Source organism: Aristolochia californica, unplaced genomic scaffold (assembly GCF_029961685.1).
Source record: "Aristolochia californica isolate CCGP_79_NKW_82.1479 unplaced genomic scaffold, dmAriCali1.0.hap1 SCAF_10, whole genome shotgun sequence".
In the NCBI taxonomy this organism is placed as follows: Eukaryota; Viridiplantae; Streptophyta; class Magnoliopsida; order Piperales; family Aristolochiaceae; genus Aristolochia; species Aristolochia californica.
Window position 1 is genome coordinate 35,079,040 of NW_027181771.1, and position 16,305 is coordinate 35,095,344.

The 16,305-nt window shown below is 41.6% G+C and overlaps 2 protein-coding genes across 2 annotated transcripts; one reads left to right on the plus strand and one right to left on the minus strand.

Moving 5' to 3' along the window:
• Positions 1-2,546: 2,546 nt before the first annotated feature.
• Positions 2,547-4,584, minus strand: LOC137942649 (putative cyclin-D6-1). The gene is made up of 6 exons (XM_068788377.1): positions 4,292-4,584; positions 4,107-4,193; positions 3,884-3,979; positions 3,600-3,801; positions 3,384-3,514; positions 2,547-3,288 (listed from the first exon to the last, which is right to left on the minus strand). Exons 1-6 carry the CDS (start codon positions 4,460-4,462, stop codon positions 3,046-3,048), a joined length of 930 nt encoding a protein of 309 aa, XP_068644478.1. The 5' UTR covers positions 4,463-4,584; the 3' UTR covers positions 2,547-3,045.
• Positions 4,585-11,184: 6,600 nt separating this feature from the next.
• LOC137943223 (pentatricopeptide repeat-containing protein At1g28690, mitochondrial) lies at positions 11,185-13,042 on the plus strand. The gene has a single exon (XM_068788914.1). The coding sequence runs from the start codon at positions 11,235-11,237 to the stop codon at positions 12,819-12,821; it is 1,587 nt and encodes a 528-aa protein (XP_068645015.1). The 5' UTR covers positions 11,185-11,234; the 3' UTR covers positions 12,822-13,042.
• The last annotated feature ends 3,263 nt before the right edge of the window (positions 13,043-16,305 follow it).

Below are 16,305 nucleotides of genomic sequence, written 5' to 3' on the forward strand. Positions count from 1 at the left end.
ATAGGGAGAGAAAGTAACCTTGTATTAATACTAGAAAAGATTACAAGGAGTGGCCGTTCAAGGTGGAAGGCCAGCATTTTACAAAAACTCTCTCACATCTATGCTTTACAAGTTATCCCCGATGCTGAATGAATATACAAGGGTCGAATGCCTTGGTATTTATAGGCTTTGACCCCTTCCTTTTTCTCATGCTTCCGTCCAATGAGAGGAAAAATCCTCCCTTATCAAATCTCCTTGATTTGCTCCACCTTTATCAAAACTCCTTGATTTTGATCCTTCAGCAAAGATCTTCCCTTATTAAATTTCCTTCTTTGACTCAGTTACGTTTTTTGACCTTTATATGTCTTTATACAATTGGCCACCAACTCAGCCCTCAGGCCACACCAACTCAGCCCTTAGGTCATGCCATAAAAGAGTCCTAGATGCTTTAGGGGTCGGATCTGAGTGGCCCAAGAAGGGTCCCACTCGAAAAGGGTAAGTTCCCAGATTTTGCCACGAAACCATAATCATAGTTCTATATAACTCAGACGACCGGACTGTTGCCCGGACGTGTGCGCGTGCTGCTTCTGCGCCGCACGTGCATCTTACCTTTGACAACCCCATGTGCATTTCATCCGCCCGCTTGCGTTTGCATTTCTCCCTAGGCAACCTCAAATGCAGATGCACCTTATGCCAGGGCCGTGCGCACATCAATTGTGAGTATGGTTTTTGTCTTGGCCGGGTGTTAGGGCTGTTGCGCGTCTCGGTGCTTGGTCATCCATCCAGAACAACTCAAGTGCATTTTTTACTATGTAACGGGCTGGCCATATGCGTGCAAACCTTTTGGGCCATGCATGTGCACTTGACCTCGGTCTCCGTCGCTACTCTCGCTGTACTGACTAGCACAGTATTCCTTCATCCTCGGAAAGAGATCTGGGTCGGTGCCGTTCTTCTAGCTCTTGATCAACCAATCCCATTCTGGCGACAGGTGGAGACTTAAATTCGCAGCGATACCTTGCAACGAACCAGTCGGATGCCAGACTTCTCAACAGCTGCACATATGTACTGTTTATCTGTCCACTGGCCCGCAATCTCCCTCGGCGTGCACGTGACCACCCTGCGACTACCTGCATCGTTTTCTGCTAAAATAAAGAGTAAACACAGTGAAGTGTAACCGCTTCTCTGCTACTTATCTACACCGGTGTCCTCTGCAAACGCAGCGTTTATCCACTCCTTTCTGTCTTCTCTGCGTGATCGTCAATTTCCGTAAAACTGATTGGGGGGGGGGGGGGGAAGTGAAAGTGCATTAGGTAGCGTCTGAACCGGCCCGTGCACCGTGCCCGGCTATCGTCCGGCCACCGAGACTGAAAGAATGTTCCTGCTGTACTTGGACCAGGCGGCGATGCTTCAGAGGAGACCAGTCTCAGTAACATATAAATGTGCATTTATTTTAATCAATAACGTTAAGACTTCTTATGAATTAATTAATTCGTACACGTTCTGACTCAAAATCTGCAGTATATTAAATGTCAACCGAGTTCTCTAGGCTTTAACTTCATTAATCCACAGCAGCGAGACAGCCGTAACTGCAATCCTGGTTGCATTGCAGCTCTTGGAGACTTCCCAGTTTGGTCCCATGAGTTACCTTTTAGTGGGAGAAGTAGAGACACGAAAAAGGAAGAATAAAGATTGTCATCTGACGATGAGAGATGTAGGTGCGGGTTGAGGTTAGGGTGCGTCAGTTAGGAACACATGCAGCTTCGGAAAGTCTCAACCAGAATTAAATAGAACGAACTGCTACTTGACCAGCCCATGAGAGGATAGGAGCAGTCGAGCAGATTTTCAATACCGAGCAAATTCTACTTCCCAATGCACCAGTAATGAACGGGAAAAGGGTAAAGATGAAGAGTACGGAAGAGCGTTTCGATTCAAGAGCAATGATCTTAACATTTAAAGGTAGTAAATGAAACGACTTAGAAGCACGCTTTCTCGTGCTTCGTCTGTGTCAGTCTACTTGTGGCCCTCCGGCTCGAGGAGAATGACCATCATATATATCTTTACGGTAACGTGACTAGGCCAAGGGGCGGGTTGGGTCAGAGTAGGACTTGTCCTTCGTTTTTTCAGCGAGTCCTTGTTGATTCGATCTTTCATTTCAACAAATGAAATAGCGAGTATCTTTTGGGCAACAGAGTCCGGTCTTTGACCCGGAGATGTGAAGATACCCTCGTCATTTTATACTGGAGCAAGCTGTAGGCGTGATTCGCAAATAGACAGCTGGAGTTCTAAGTCAAACGGAATTTTCCAACTATATTTTTCTCGAGTAGATTACTGGTTACAAATTCAACTTTCAACTCAAGAGGACATGAGGAAGAGATATGTCAGAGTCAGTGGATGGTCGTACCACCTAACCTTTGTCTTGCGTTGCCCAATAATCAAACTCTGTTAACAGGTTATTAAAATCTATGTCGACAAAAACTAGAAAAAGCATGTCATTTCAGTCGCTAGTTTCATCAAAGCTAGTCTTTTCCACAACTGCTACATTTAAGATAGTTTTTTAACAGCTTATACGTAGATCATGACAATACATAGATAACCTTTTTCTTTTTTGATTTTTTTTCTTACAGAGATAATGATGATCAGTAGAGGGAGAGAGAGTAGTTGGATCAACTGATATGACGATCTGCGTGAAAGCAACGTCTTCAAACAACTGGGCTCGTATTTTTGGATTTCCCATTGCGTTGACTGGTGTCTAGACGAATCGCCCACAGAAAAGCAAAAGCAAAAAACCATCTCTGCCTGCTTCTCAAAATTATCTTCTCTTATTCCTGACACTAACTTAACTACTCTAACACTCGAAAGAAAACAAGTCTCCCCTTAACCAAAGCTCTGTTTTGTCCTTCTCCGTCCTTTCGATACACACGTAACAAAGGCGAACAATTTTCTTTGAATTTTCTGTTCTCCTTTCCATTTTGTTTTACTTCCGTACAGGATCAAGGTGTGGCGATTTTGTGTCTCATCTTTCAAATAATAATGTTTCGGTTTCGTGGTCTTTCCTCTCTTTCCTATTCAGCACTGCTGAATCTGCGAAAGCTGAAATGTTTTCAGTTTGCAGAAATCGCTCATCTTTGGTCTCTTGAGCTCCGGCTCCAGTCTCCCGGTACTGGTTTTCTCACTTTCTGAGCTTGAGCAATGGCGGTCGAGGACACACAGAGGGGTCCCTGAACTGTACAGCGATGAGGTGTCAATCGTAGAGGCGTAGCCTTCCATGACCACTTCTTGCATTTCAGCGAAGCAATCAAACAACTTATCCTACATGCAAAATCCAGATTTGTACCAATGAGTTGGAAACAGAAAGGAAACGAGAAATACGACTGCAGGAAATAACATATTCTTATTCAACTTACATTATTTACAAATATACATGTGGAGATCTCCTTCCTGAAGGACGGAAATTGTATAGGCAATAGCTCATGAGATGCAGAGAGTAGCGCGGACGCAGCGATGATAGACGGCTTATATCGAAGAAGTTTGACATCTGTTACAGAAACAAGAGTTGTGATCAGATCTCCACAAACTTAAAATGCCAATATAACAAAATATTTGAGGACCGTCTACTTTACCGTTCTGAGCTTTGAGGATGACCTCTGTAGCTCGAGCTTTAAGACATTTCATTAATGAAGGATCGTTGAACTTGAAGTAGGCGAGCAAGAAAGATACAAAAGAAAAAGGCGTTATCGAACGCATTCGCCACTTAAGAGCTCCGAGTATGAGAAGCTCCATCCTTCGAACAGTTTCACTGTCGAAAATAAATCCTTCTTCGCTCTGTGAATGGACCAAAATGTTACTCTCCCAACCAGATAGAGAAAGAGCCAAATGCCGCTTTTTTCTTCCTTGCATTTCTTACCTGAACATCATTCAGAGAGAAGACTATTTTCTTCATCTTGGCGGCAAGCGAAAGGCAAGATATCGCTACAAGTTTTAAGATCTGTGGCTTCCCTTGCTGCAAAATCAAGGACATTAAACGAACCGGATTAACTAGAGACACCTCCAAAAGACGATTGAGAAGAGTTCTCATAGAGAAGAATGATATTATAAAAGAAGAAAAGGAAATCTCTAAAATCCTTCACCGGAATTTCTAGGCTCGAAACAAATCGATCAAGGTAATTAATAGCAAGATAGGTGATGAACGGATCCAATCCGCAAGAGAACTGCGCCTGAAAATTCCAAACAAAGGTCAGAAACCGGAAAGACTTCATCACGAAAAAAAAAAAAAGAACAGTTATCTGAGTCAATGTTTCTCTTAACAATTAACCTTCATAATCAGAGAGACCGCATTTTGCCGGAATGACGCGTCAAAATCTCCACTCATAAAGCTTCGACAGTTTTCAACGGGCATATGATCGGATTCGGCTTCGAAGAGCGATGCCACCGTTTCCGACTCGTGAAGTTCCTGGAACGGATTTTCCAGATCAAACTCTTCCATCTCCCTTCTCTGTCTCGCTCGCCAGGATTCAGGTGCGGTTTCCAAAAGAGAAGAAGACCACCATTGGTCAGAAAAAAAAAGCACACACACAAAAGGTTCGCACTGCGCGTTGAAGACTTTAACTTCACTCCTCCGGTTCCCTTTCCGAGCACTCTTAGAGTCTTATCTATGGCGAGCCTTGATTTTCATCAGCTCTCTAGGTACAGCTCTTTTGGCTTTGATTGCCTATGTTCACGCCAAGGAAACCGTGTATAAGAAACGATAAAATAACAGTATTTATAAGGAGAGAGAAAATAAAAATGCTTCCGTGTCGTCGGTTTTACAATGGAATGCCGAAAATACCCCTGAGATGTCGGGAAGCTGCTACAGTTGTCTCGGTCATTGGAGTGGCCGCGACCCGCGACAATGATTTCTCACCAATTTCACGGATGGTTCTCGTCTCGGGCCAAGCTTAAATTTACTAGAAATTCCCAAACATTTCCGATAGACCCGATGCGTCCCTGGGCTTTATGTTATATATCCCTAGTTCGAAGGATGAAACTGTTTTCTTTTACCTTGCGGCAACTAATGCAACGATCCTTGAAAAGGATCAGGGTTCTCGATAAAATGAGACGATATAATGAACAAGAGAAATTGAGAAGACGTCTCGTGTACATTGCTACGCTATCGACTTTCTGCAGCCAATGAAATGTCTTACGAGATGGTCAACGTCAATTAAGTTATACTTATTTTGTATTACTGTATATGTATTTATTATCATTTGTACAATGAATAAACAGATAAGTACACAAAATAATAATATATTTATCAATAAAATTTATATACAAATAAAAAATACATAAAACACTTTAAAATATATATTAAAAAATTAGTAAATATTACACAATGTATCACCTAAAATAAAAAAAAGATTAAAACTAGGAGTTCTTTTTGCTTGATTCAGTATCCTCACACTCTAAGTATGCAAAAGAAAATCCTTAAAAAAATCTAATTAAAAAAATAAAATATTAAATGGAAAACTTACGATAAACATATGTAACATACACAAAATAAACTTTTTACCCAAAGTATTCGATCTCATCTGATCCTTCACGCACATAAGAGCACACATAAAAACCTTTTACCTAGAACATACATTGTTTTGTTTCAACTTTTAACACTTGTTTGGGGGGGTTAGTCAACTTGAAGATGAAGATGAAGATCAGCCGCATTACTCAGTTCAAAAGATGAACTTGTTAGTGGAGCGCTAGACTTCATGTCATCTGGATGTTGGAGATGAAGCGGAACATCATCTCCACGTTATAAAAAATAGAATCTGGTTTTCGACTGTTTTTGCCAATTATACGGATGAAGGAAATGCAGGGGTTTGAACCCTCGATGTTTTTTTTTTTTTTTCCCTCTCTCGCTCTCTTCTCATTTTCATTTTTTTCTTCCTCTCTCTCGCACGCCCTCTCTCGTCTCCCTGTGCCCTCGACGTCTCTGCTCCCTCTCTTCTCTCAGACTCACCCTCTCTCGTCTCCCTGTGCCCCCGACGTCTTTGCTCCCTCTCTTCTCTCAGATTCACCCTCTGGCCTCTGTCTCTTAGTCTTCTCCTCTTCATTTTGTTCGCCCTCTCTCGTCTCTGTGCCTCCCTCTCTTCTCTCGAACTTGCTCTCTGGTCTCCCTCTCTTGCTTCTCCCTCTCTCTTATCCCTCTCGACCTCCCTTTCTTCTCTCTCTTCTCCCTTTCTTCTCTCTTTCAGCCTCCCACTCCCATCTCTCTCTCGTTATTATTTTTTCCCCTAAAATACCTTCCGATTTCGTTCGATTTCCCCATTTTCCCCATTCCGATTTTGTTAAATTTTATTATTATATTAAACTTCATATTTAAGTCTCTGGTAAATAAAATATAATTAAAGTATGCATTTGATTAATTAATTATTTTTAATTTTTTCAAAATATATTATTAATTAATACCATGTAAAAGATCTATATTATGTTATTAATATAATACTTTTTTATTTATTAATCATTTTTTATTAACTTTATTGTATTAGTGATTTAATAGTGGTAATTAAAATATTTTTAACTCAAACATTTGGTTTAATTAACTCATTTTTATAATTAATAAAATTAATGGTTTTAAATTTAATGGAAAAATATATTTAATTAATAATATGTAAAAATATATAGTGTGATAGATTTTTCCTATTTAATCATGACTTTTTTATGTTAAAGAACACCTTACATTATCAATAAATTAATAACTAAATGTATTATATTCGTTTATGTCATTTTTAACGTTATTTTTTTATTTTTGTATGATTAATCATGTGCACAGTTAATTGATTCACGTAATTACTGTATTAATGTATAATAAACAGTAATCATTAACTAATATAATATATAATTAAATTAATTAGTATATTAATATATTTTAGTTGTACATTAAATTTGTTATTCGTGTAGTAATAATATTTATTTTACCTAATTTAATTTTTAAGTTATATGTTAATTAAGTATACTTTACAAGTTACTAATTCCCTTATTTTCTGCGTTTTTCTCATTAGGGGGAACTAACACTGGAAATTGTTTTCCAGTGGATATGAACTCGTCCACACTAACACCCATTTCGAAGATGAATTTCATGTAGATGCATGAAATGAGGATAGACTTCAAATTTTATGTTTATTAACTAACCCCCCCCCCCCCTTAGTCGAAGTGGAATTGCCTAAAATTACCTGATAGTAAACATAAATTATCCAAATCAATGGAGAAAATTATTGAAATTTTATATTAAGTTAAAAATTTTATTACAAAAATATATGTAAATAAATTTGACTAATGATAATAAAGAGTTAAGAATATATGGGAATGACCAAATATTGGCTCCATGAGAATGGAAAATAATTTTTTTTTAAACCTTTTTATATAAAAATAAATTGAGCATAAATATAACTGTAATAGGATTACTCATGGGATTGGTACCTTTGAAGATAGTGAAAAATTATTGGTATGTATTAAGGCATTATATTTGACACATCCGAAATCGGATACTTATGCATGCTACATATCAAACAAAACAGTTTATTTACTAGGCAAGTCAACTTATAACTTTGATTAATCAACTCACAACTTACTTCTAAGTTGGATAACTCAATTTGCAACTTGGGTGAGTTGACTCACCTTTTAGGGGTGGTAATTCAAGTTGAGCCCCAAGGATTTTCCCATTGATAGAGTTTTCTTACCCAATCCCTAATCTTTGACCCATGCACTTCAAAACCCGGGTTGGTCCGATTCAAGCCAAGTTTCGACTCGCTAAAAAAAAAAGGGACGGATCTAAACCAACTTTGACCTGGGTCGACCCGATCAATCGCAGGACATCCTACGTATCAGACAGATTCTGTCCCCAGAAAGACATTTCGGACTAGATTAACTCGTTATACTCGAAATCTACGGGAAACTGGAGTCTGGAAAAGAATAACCACATAAATTCGTTTTCCCAGAAAAAAAAAGAAATATTAAACTCTTGTGAGGTCGAGTGGTCCAGGGGAGTAATGGAGGTCCGGCAGTCGGCAGATATAGAACAGAGCTGATACATCCACCGCTAAATACAGACCTGCTGCGCAGGCAGTGATTTGGCCTGCCTTTCTTTCTTCCCGTTTGCCGCCCCACGGATTTTGCCGGAGAGAAATGAATGAGCCTTTGGTAGAGATACAGTGGGGACCCTAATCACATGCCCCCCGCTCGCGCGCGCTGTTCTAATTCTTATTTTACCTCCTTCTCTGCCTGACCTGTGATGGTCTTCTTCAAACTACGCCTCGTTTAGGTATATTATTGCATGGTTGATTGGTCGTCAGTGGTCGACGTCTATGTTTATTTCTCCGAGCTTTGCATCCAGTCTTTCTTTATAGGAGCCTTGAGACGATCACGCGGGTATCCTATGGTCGTTGCATGTGGTGGTGCTTTGATTCTTTGACCGCCTGACCGTCCCCCCCGCGCACTGTGCGCCTAGTGATCGATTAGGCCAGTCCATTTTTTTCATATTTTATTACGCCAGAAGCAGTTCAGGTTTCTCATTCAATTATATCATCGAACACCATGCGTGCATTTACGAAGAGTGGACTATGGAGTGTAGCCGAAGGATAGAGCCAAGCGCTTTGTAACCCGTGTGTAGATGCAAGAAAGTGCCAGCTTGTGATGGGTTGCATTTCAAATTATCCAAGGCCTCTGACATATTCACACCAACTTCATCTCCTTACGTTCTCCACTCTGAGGAGGAAGCCGAAGAATAGCATTAATACCTTCCCTTATCCAACTCCAGTTACCAGCTAGGGTCCGTGTCCTCGCGCTGAAACAAGTTCGACATGGGCCAAGGAATTATGGAAAAACCCAGACGCTTGCTTCTCATGTGAACCTGCATTCTTGCAATAAAATCTAGTAGCAGATCTCTCTGCGGATCCTTTGACATTTTATGCTGCTGTCCATCTTCTGACCGCGAGTTTGAAGCATTTGGCCTCCTTAGGAATGATGACAAAACAACTGGAAGAATATAAACCCCATGCTTTTGCTTTAAGTGAATTAGACAATGAGATGGACACATCGTGTGGCATCGTATGTATCAAACAAAGCAGAAATCTGAGGGAGAGAGACATGCAGACATACAGAGACGAACAAGGAGAAAAAACTCCATTATCAAATGGTCCTGTTCTGGCTGATTTGAGCACGTCGACTGTGGATGTTGTGACTAGGGCGGACACCACAAGAGCTTGGAAGCTTCCAAAAGACAGCTTAATCTTTGTCCTTAATCGTCTCTAAATCTTCTCCCCTTTTTCATTATCCTATACTAGTGGAGAATGGGTGGAAGACACAGGCAGAAGAACTGCAATCATTTACTCGTTCGTAGCGAGAAGACTTGTCCCTTGCGGCTTGCTTTTTCTTCCACGTTGGGCACGCTCTTGCCCTTCACTTAAAATGCCGACCATCTTTCCAGAAAATTCCGAAGTCAGTCTGCTCATGATCTCCTAGCTTGATCAAAACTTAGTTGAGTCTAAATCTTTGATAAATTAGTGTTTCATTTGGAGATAGAAATGATATGGGAAGATGTCTCATTTAACAAGCCTTACATCAATAAAGCTGAACACCTTACCAGAGTACCTCGGCTTCTCTCTCTGTGACCCTTTATTTGCTTTCACAATCAAATATGTATTCCTTTCTTTTCGGTGACAATCCCCTTCGGTGATACGACGGATTCTCCATTGCATTGGTGTAAGAGAAAGCCTAAAGGATATGTGTGTGTGTCTGTATCAAAAAGGTGGGTATGGGAATGAAGCCCGTTTCGACTCATTGCGAGGAGAAGCGGCCTTTTGCTTTTGCCGCATCTGGGTTCCTTCCCCCCACCCCCCTCTTTTTTTTACTTTCTTTTTTTACGTTTTAAGCTTTTCTGGTCACAGACCCTTGCAGAAACTTCACCAGTAATAAGTATAACGATGAAGACGAGGAAGACTTGGATTTTCATCCCCTCCTTTTCAGTTTTCACACTGTACAGTATTTTTTAAGGAGAAACGGTAAGCTAGTTCGTGCACGCTTTGGAACAACGTGGCTGTGGTCATTATAAGCTGCTCGTTTAGGAAGGGCTCACATGAGTACGAACGCCACGCCTTACTCCCCATGCAGATGACACCATTATTGTGCATGTCTTCGCTTCGATTCAGCCCCCATGTCATTTCGCCACACCACCGGGCCACCTCTGAGTCACGTCGGTGGAAGAGAGAAACCGGCTGAGAAAGCTTTGTAGTTTGTGAGGCATAGGAAATTAGCAGGCGGAAGCAGGACGACGAAGAGTGATCTGATTATGCTTGGACCAGGACCCCATTGTGGTAGAGATCCGAGAAGCTTCCTGTCAAGAAAAAGGTTTTAGAGAACAAGATCCATAGACATTATAACTTCACGGAAATAACAGCCTAGAAGTCGGATTAGTCTATTTATTAGATGGATGGAGAGAGATGAGAAACGATTTGGATCGTAGCCTAGAAAATTTGATGAGGCCAGTTTTGCTCCTCGAACAAGACAAATGAGGCCTTCACCATGAAAACAAAAAGCAGTCACAGATATGTCCATGATAGAGTGGGGACAGTAGCTCTAGCCATTGCCCAGATGTTAAGATTTGAGACATTCAAGTCTGAACAGGAACTGGTACTCTCTGTATCTCCAGCAGAGCTCGTACTGAATCTGTTTAAGTATGGTAGGCTAACATGAGGAGAGGACCCAGAAAGGGCAAGGAGATATCGGTAACGTCCTTCTGCTAGGTCTGAATCAACGTCCTTCTTGTGTGTATCAACTGCCAAAGGATCTGAATTGACGTCCTTCTGCGAGGTCTGACGAACTTGTGGATCAGGGAAAACTGTGTAACGGCAAAAGCAACTGGATCGATGTGGGTCTAGTGTCTAGTGTGGGGAAGATGGTCCAAGCTCTGAAACCTGACTCTCTGAATGTATAGTGTGACCAGTGATCCTTTCTTTTTAGCATTTAGTTTGTACCAGAGAAGAGTTGTGACAATAGGCCCATTTACTAATGGGTAAAAACTTGGGGTGAACTAGTGGTCCCTTTTTCATCGGTGACGTCTGGTAAGCTCAGTCCATTAGTACGTTTTGGCCCAAAAAGCCGTCTTGGGCGCGTGAAACCCCCTCGTCTCCAGATTTGGTTAGTTTCTACTCTTTTGTCCATGCAACTTGCCATCTCTTCTCTCATGGAGTCCAAAATAATCCACCTTAGATCATAATTCACTGTTGAAGATGAAAAATGGATATCTGTTCAGGACATCCGAAATCTTCAGCTCCCAAATTTGCAGATTCCTTCCTATAAGACACAACTACACTTCTTCCATCACCAGTCTTGCTGCTCTCTCTTCGGCTATTCAATACTACATCGATTCGGTTTCACCTTCAGAAGGGCAGAAGTTACACACCCACATCCTCAAAAGTGGACTCAAACCCAATACCAACGTCTCCATCAAACTCCTTATACTGCACTTGAGATCCGGGTGCTTAGACTACGCGCGTCGGGTGTTTGATCAGCTGCCTAGACCAACTACCTCTTCATATAATTCTATGTTGTCTGGATACATAAAACAGGGCCAAGTGCAAGAATCTCTTGGTATACTTCAAAAACTTGCTTTTTCTGATGAAAGGCCTGATGGATTTACCTTTTCCATGATTTTGAAACTATCAACGGCCTTAAATTGGCTCAATCTATCAAAAGAAGTTCATTCCCTGATAACAAAAATGAATTGTGAAGTTGATGATTTTCTCCTTACTGGCCTGGTTGATGCGTATGCAAAGAATGGCAGAGTTGATTATGCAAGGAAAGTGTATAACAAGGTGTTGGAAAGGAACATAATGTGTTGCACAGCTTTGATTTCAGGGTACATGAAAGAAGGGCTGATACAAAATGCTGAGGAAATATTTGAAGAAATGAAGGAAAAAGATGTTGTGGTCTATAATGCAATGATAGAAGGATATAGTAAAAATACTGTATCTGCCATTAGATCTTTAGAAGTTTATAGAGATATGCAAAGATCAACTTTCAAGCCTACAGTATCAACTTTCATCAGTGTCCTAGGAGCTTGCTCTATTTTGGCAGCATTTGATGTTGGTCAACAAATTCATTGTCAGCTCGTGAAGACAGATAGTCTCTTGGACGTGAGATCAGGGAGTGCTCTAATAGATACATACTCAAAATGTGGGAGAGTTGAGGCTGCAAGGAGAGTATTTGATGACATGCAGGTGAAGAATGTCTTTTCTTGGACTTCGATGATAGACGGATATGGAAAGAATGGAAATTCTGAGATAGCTCTTAAACTATTCCATGAGATGAGGCAGAATGACAATGTGAAACCCAATTATGTCACATTCCTTAGCGCTTTGTCTGCTTGTGGCCATTCAGGGTTAGTTTCCAAAGGTTGGGAAATTTTTAGGAGTATGGAAAGAGATTACTCACTCAAGCCAAGGATGGAGCATTGTGCTTGCATGGTTGATCTATTGGGCCGGGCAGGTAGCTTGTATGAAGCACTAGAATTTATCAAGCAAATTCCTGAAAAGCCAAATTCTGACGTCTGGGCAGCACTACTCGGGGCAAGTAGGCTTCATGGGAATGTTGAAATGGCAGACTTGGCAGCAAATGAGCTGTTTGATTTAACCAGAAGCGAAAGGCCAGGGGCTTATTTGGCTTTTTCAAATGCTCTTGCTGCTGTAGGTCAGTGGGATGGTGTGTATGAAGTAAGGGAACTAATGAAAGAAAGAGGGGTCTCAAAGGAACGTGGATGCAGCTGGGTGAGGAATGAGAGTAGCCTGCACAGGATCCATATAAAAAGGGATTCTTGAAAGGCTTTCATTGTTTCTATGTGAGAAGCAGAGAATGAGAAAAGACAAAAACCTGAGATGGCCAGATGGGTCTAGAAGCACGATAGCAGAGATCATGTATCTTGGGAGTGAAACCTATGGGTAATCTATAATCATCTGTGATTCATCTACTCCCATCTTGGGGTTGACTGATCAAAGGATCAGGCATCAGGTGACCGTTGAAGCTTACTTGTGATTCCACATATGACTGGTGTTTTCATATTGTGAATCTGATTAGGAGAACCCAAAAGCTATCATATTCAAACAAGCCCTTCAGAGATAATAAGGGAAGTTTGGCAATATGGCACGATGATTGATTTGGACCCATAATTGTTTGGATAAGTTGGTTAGAAGTGTGATCTCCTTCCTAGAGATTGCAAAACATGAAGAACATGACCATCCTCCACTCTAAAGAAATAGATTTCTTTTGAAAGATTGGTTTCTGTATGTGCTCAAGAGCCAAGAGTAATGATCAAATATCCTACAGAGAAGTTATTGCAATGTAGCATTGGTCTTTTTGCTAGGTGATCTGAATCCTCAATTAACGCGATGTTGTCTATTCTCTGAGCTTGTGCTGAAGTTCATCTGATTTAGGCTTACTCTAATTCAACTTCTAATCTGAATAGCTCTTTAGGATGCAGACTGCTATTGCCAATTCAGACGACCTGGGCAGTTGTTTTGAAGGCCGGAACATCATACTGCACCAGGAGGAGACAACCATGAAGATTGTTGTGACTTTGAAAAAGTCAAAATAGATATTGGAGAGAAACTTTCCTATGTCTCTCTCAATTGGAACGTTGGAGAGCTCCAACATTCACCTCCAAGTCCTTTATAAAAGAGATATTGGGTGTGAGGGAGAGGCATGAAGTGAGATGTACTTCTTTCCTCTCTCATATTCTCCTAATTCTCTATCAATCTTTTTTCTCATTCTCGGTGATTTTCAATTCCGATTATGATGTCTTGAAATCTATGATTCAATCTTCATGTTTCACCAGAACTATTCAAGTTTATTCAACCCTTATGGTAAAGTTCTTAATGATTGGGGAAGCAAATCTCTTTCGAAGGGAGTAGTGCTTAAAGGTAAATGATAAGAGGAGGTGATGCTGGAAAAAGGAGTAATATGTCTAGTGAATACATATGGCTAACCTACCCTCCAAGTATTATCTAAAATATGTACTTTCAGTAGTTCTGTGAAGAATCGGTTCGTGAAAGAGGAGTGCATCAACACTGAGTTTATTTCAGTGGTTTATTTGAGTATTTGAGTTTCCTCCGGTTATAATTTCCTACACCTAAAGAGATTCATGTTTGGTATAGTAGAATGGGAAACTCCAAGAACTAAATAAACGAAACACTGAAATCAGAACTTTTCGATGGGAAAAACTCAGTTAAGGTGGTAGAAGAGAATGAAAGAATTATTAACCACTTCAGAACTATTTTATGTGATTCTGGATGATGCACCAATGAACATCACAAAGGAATATGAACTCGGAAGATTGGCCTCCCAGCACATATGAAAAGGATGACTACTTGTGTTAGCTGTTGATTCTTAGTGTTTTATTGTATGATATTTACCTGAACACTAGAAGTGCTAAAGGACTACGGGGAACTCTAGAGGCCTAACTTTGGGGAAAAAATTGAATCAAAACTGTTGAGATATCGACCGGGCCGGTCTTTGTATAAGGTCCTGTTGCGCCTTTCACTAAAACCTTGAGGTTTTAGCGCAACTGGTTTCAATATGGTATCAGAGCAAGCCACTTTTTTGACAATATTATCGATGATAAATCTATAATTTATCATATACATGAGATACAAAACATCTCTTGTGAAGATGATAGTGAAGGGCAACTCCAGTGTTGCACAAGTTGTTGGAAAAAGGAGAGGTGAAGTTGAAGTTCGCATTAAGGAATACTGTCACTCTCCATTGAGAATAATATGAGTACTCAAAAAAATTCTTGTGGAGTGCATGTGAGTTCTTAATTCAATACACATTTAAGAACTTAAAATTCTATTGTATCTTGAGAAGGGATCGTCACAAATCGTTGTACATAACAAAGCAAATCTTATTTGAAGATAGTGAATACGCAAATTAGACATATCCTAATGGTATTATTTAAATTATTTATTTTCAGTGGATATGTGAAGAAGTGATTTGTCAAAAGAGGTATGCATCAGCACTAGGTTTAATTGAGTTATAATTTCAATTCACACCTAGTTTAAGAGAAGAAAAAGAAATCCTTTGAATTCTATGAGAATATCTTCAAGTTTTGTCATTGTTTCCAACAGTTTAACGGGCTCCAGATAATTGAGTGATGATTCTAAGCCTTGACGAAGAAGGGTGTCATCAGGGAAAAGATTCCTATCCTAAAGTCTGTGGCTATGTGTGACCACGCATTTTCCATCAGAAATTATCCTATCTTCAGTACCCCTCTCTCTGTTCACGATCAGTACTCCGTCCCCGACCTCTGACACTGTGTAAGGCGATGCTCTTGCATCGCAAATCAAAATTGGATGTAGTGATGGTGAATTCTGATCCAGAAACACTGCAGAGATAAAGATGAGTTGATGGCTGGTATCTTCATTACTTGTGTCTGTCCGGTAACGCGCGTGTTTATCGTTGCCTTCTTCGGAGGTATGGTACCAAATGCCACTATGCTGCCGAGGCTATGCATGTCCGGGACGTGGCTGTTTCTTGCTATCACAGTGACAACACTGATACAGATAAAGAAGATGAGCTACAGTCACGTAAACTCTAATCCTTATCATTCTGTAACTAGTATCGAGCATCGAGAAATTATTATATCTCTCGGATTTCTCCTCTCTGCCGCCGCCACACCGACGATCCCCGTCGTCGCAATCGCCGCACCTGAGCCTCGGCCTCCCGACACCGAGCTCAGCCTCTGCTCCCTTTCTGCAGAGCCCGCAACTCTCTGTTCGTTCGACAGTAACGCGCCACAGCGCGCCCTCCCGCTGCCGCCGCCGCCGCAGATCCTGTCGTCGCCGTCGCCGCACCTGAGCCTCGGCCTCCCGACACCGAGCTCAGCCTCTGCTCCCTTTCTGCAGAGCCCGCAACTCTCTGTTCGTTCGACAGTAACGCGCCACAGCGCGCCCTCCCGCTGCCGCCGCCGCCGCAGATCCTGTCGTCGCCGTCGCCGCACCTGAGCCTCGGCCTCCCGACACCGAGCTCAGCCTCTGCTCCCTTTCTGCAGAGCCCCGCAACTCTCTGTTCGTTCGACAGTACCGCGCCACAGCGCGCCCTCCCGCTACCGCCGCCGTCGCAGATCCTGTCGTCGCCGTCGCCGTCGCCGCACCTGAGCCTCGGCCTCCCGACACCGAGCTCAGCCTCTGCTCCCTTTCTGCAGAGCCCGCAACTCTCTGTTCGTTCGACAGTAACGCGCCACAGCGCGCCCTCCCGCTGCCGCCGCCGCCGCAGATCCTGTCGTCGCCGTCGCCGCACCTGAGCCTCGGC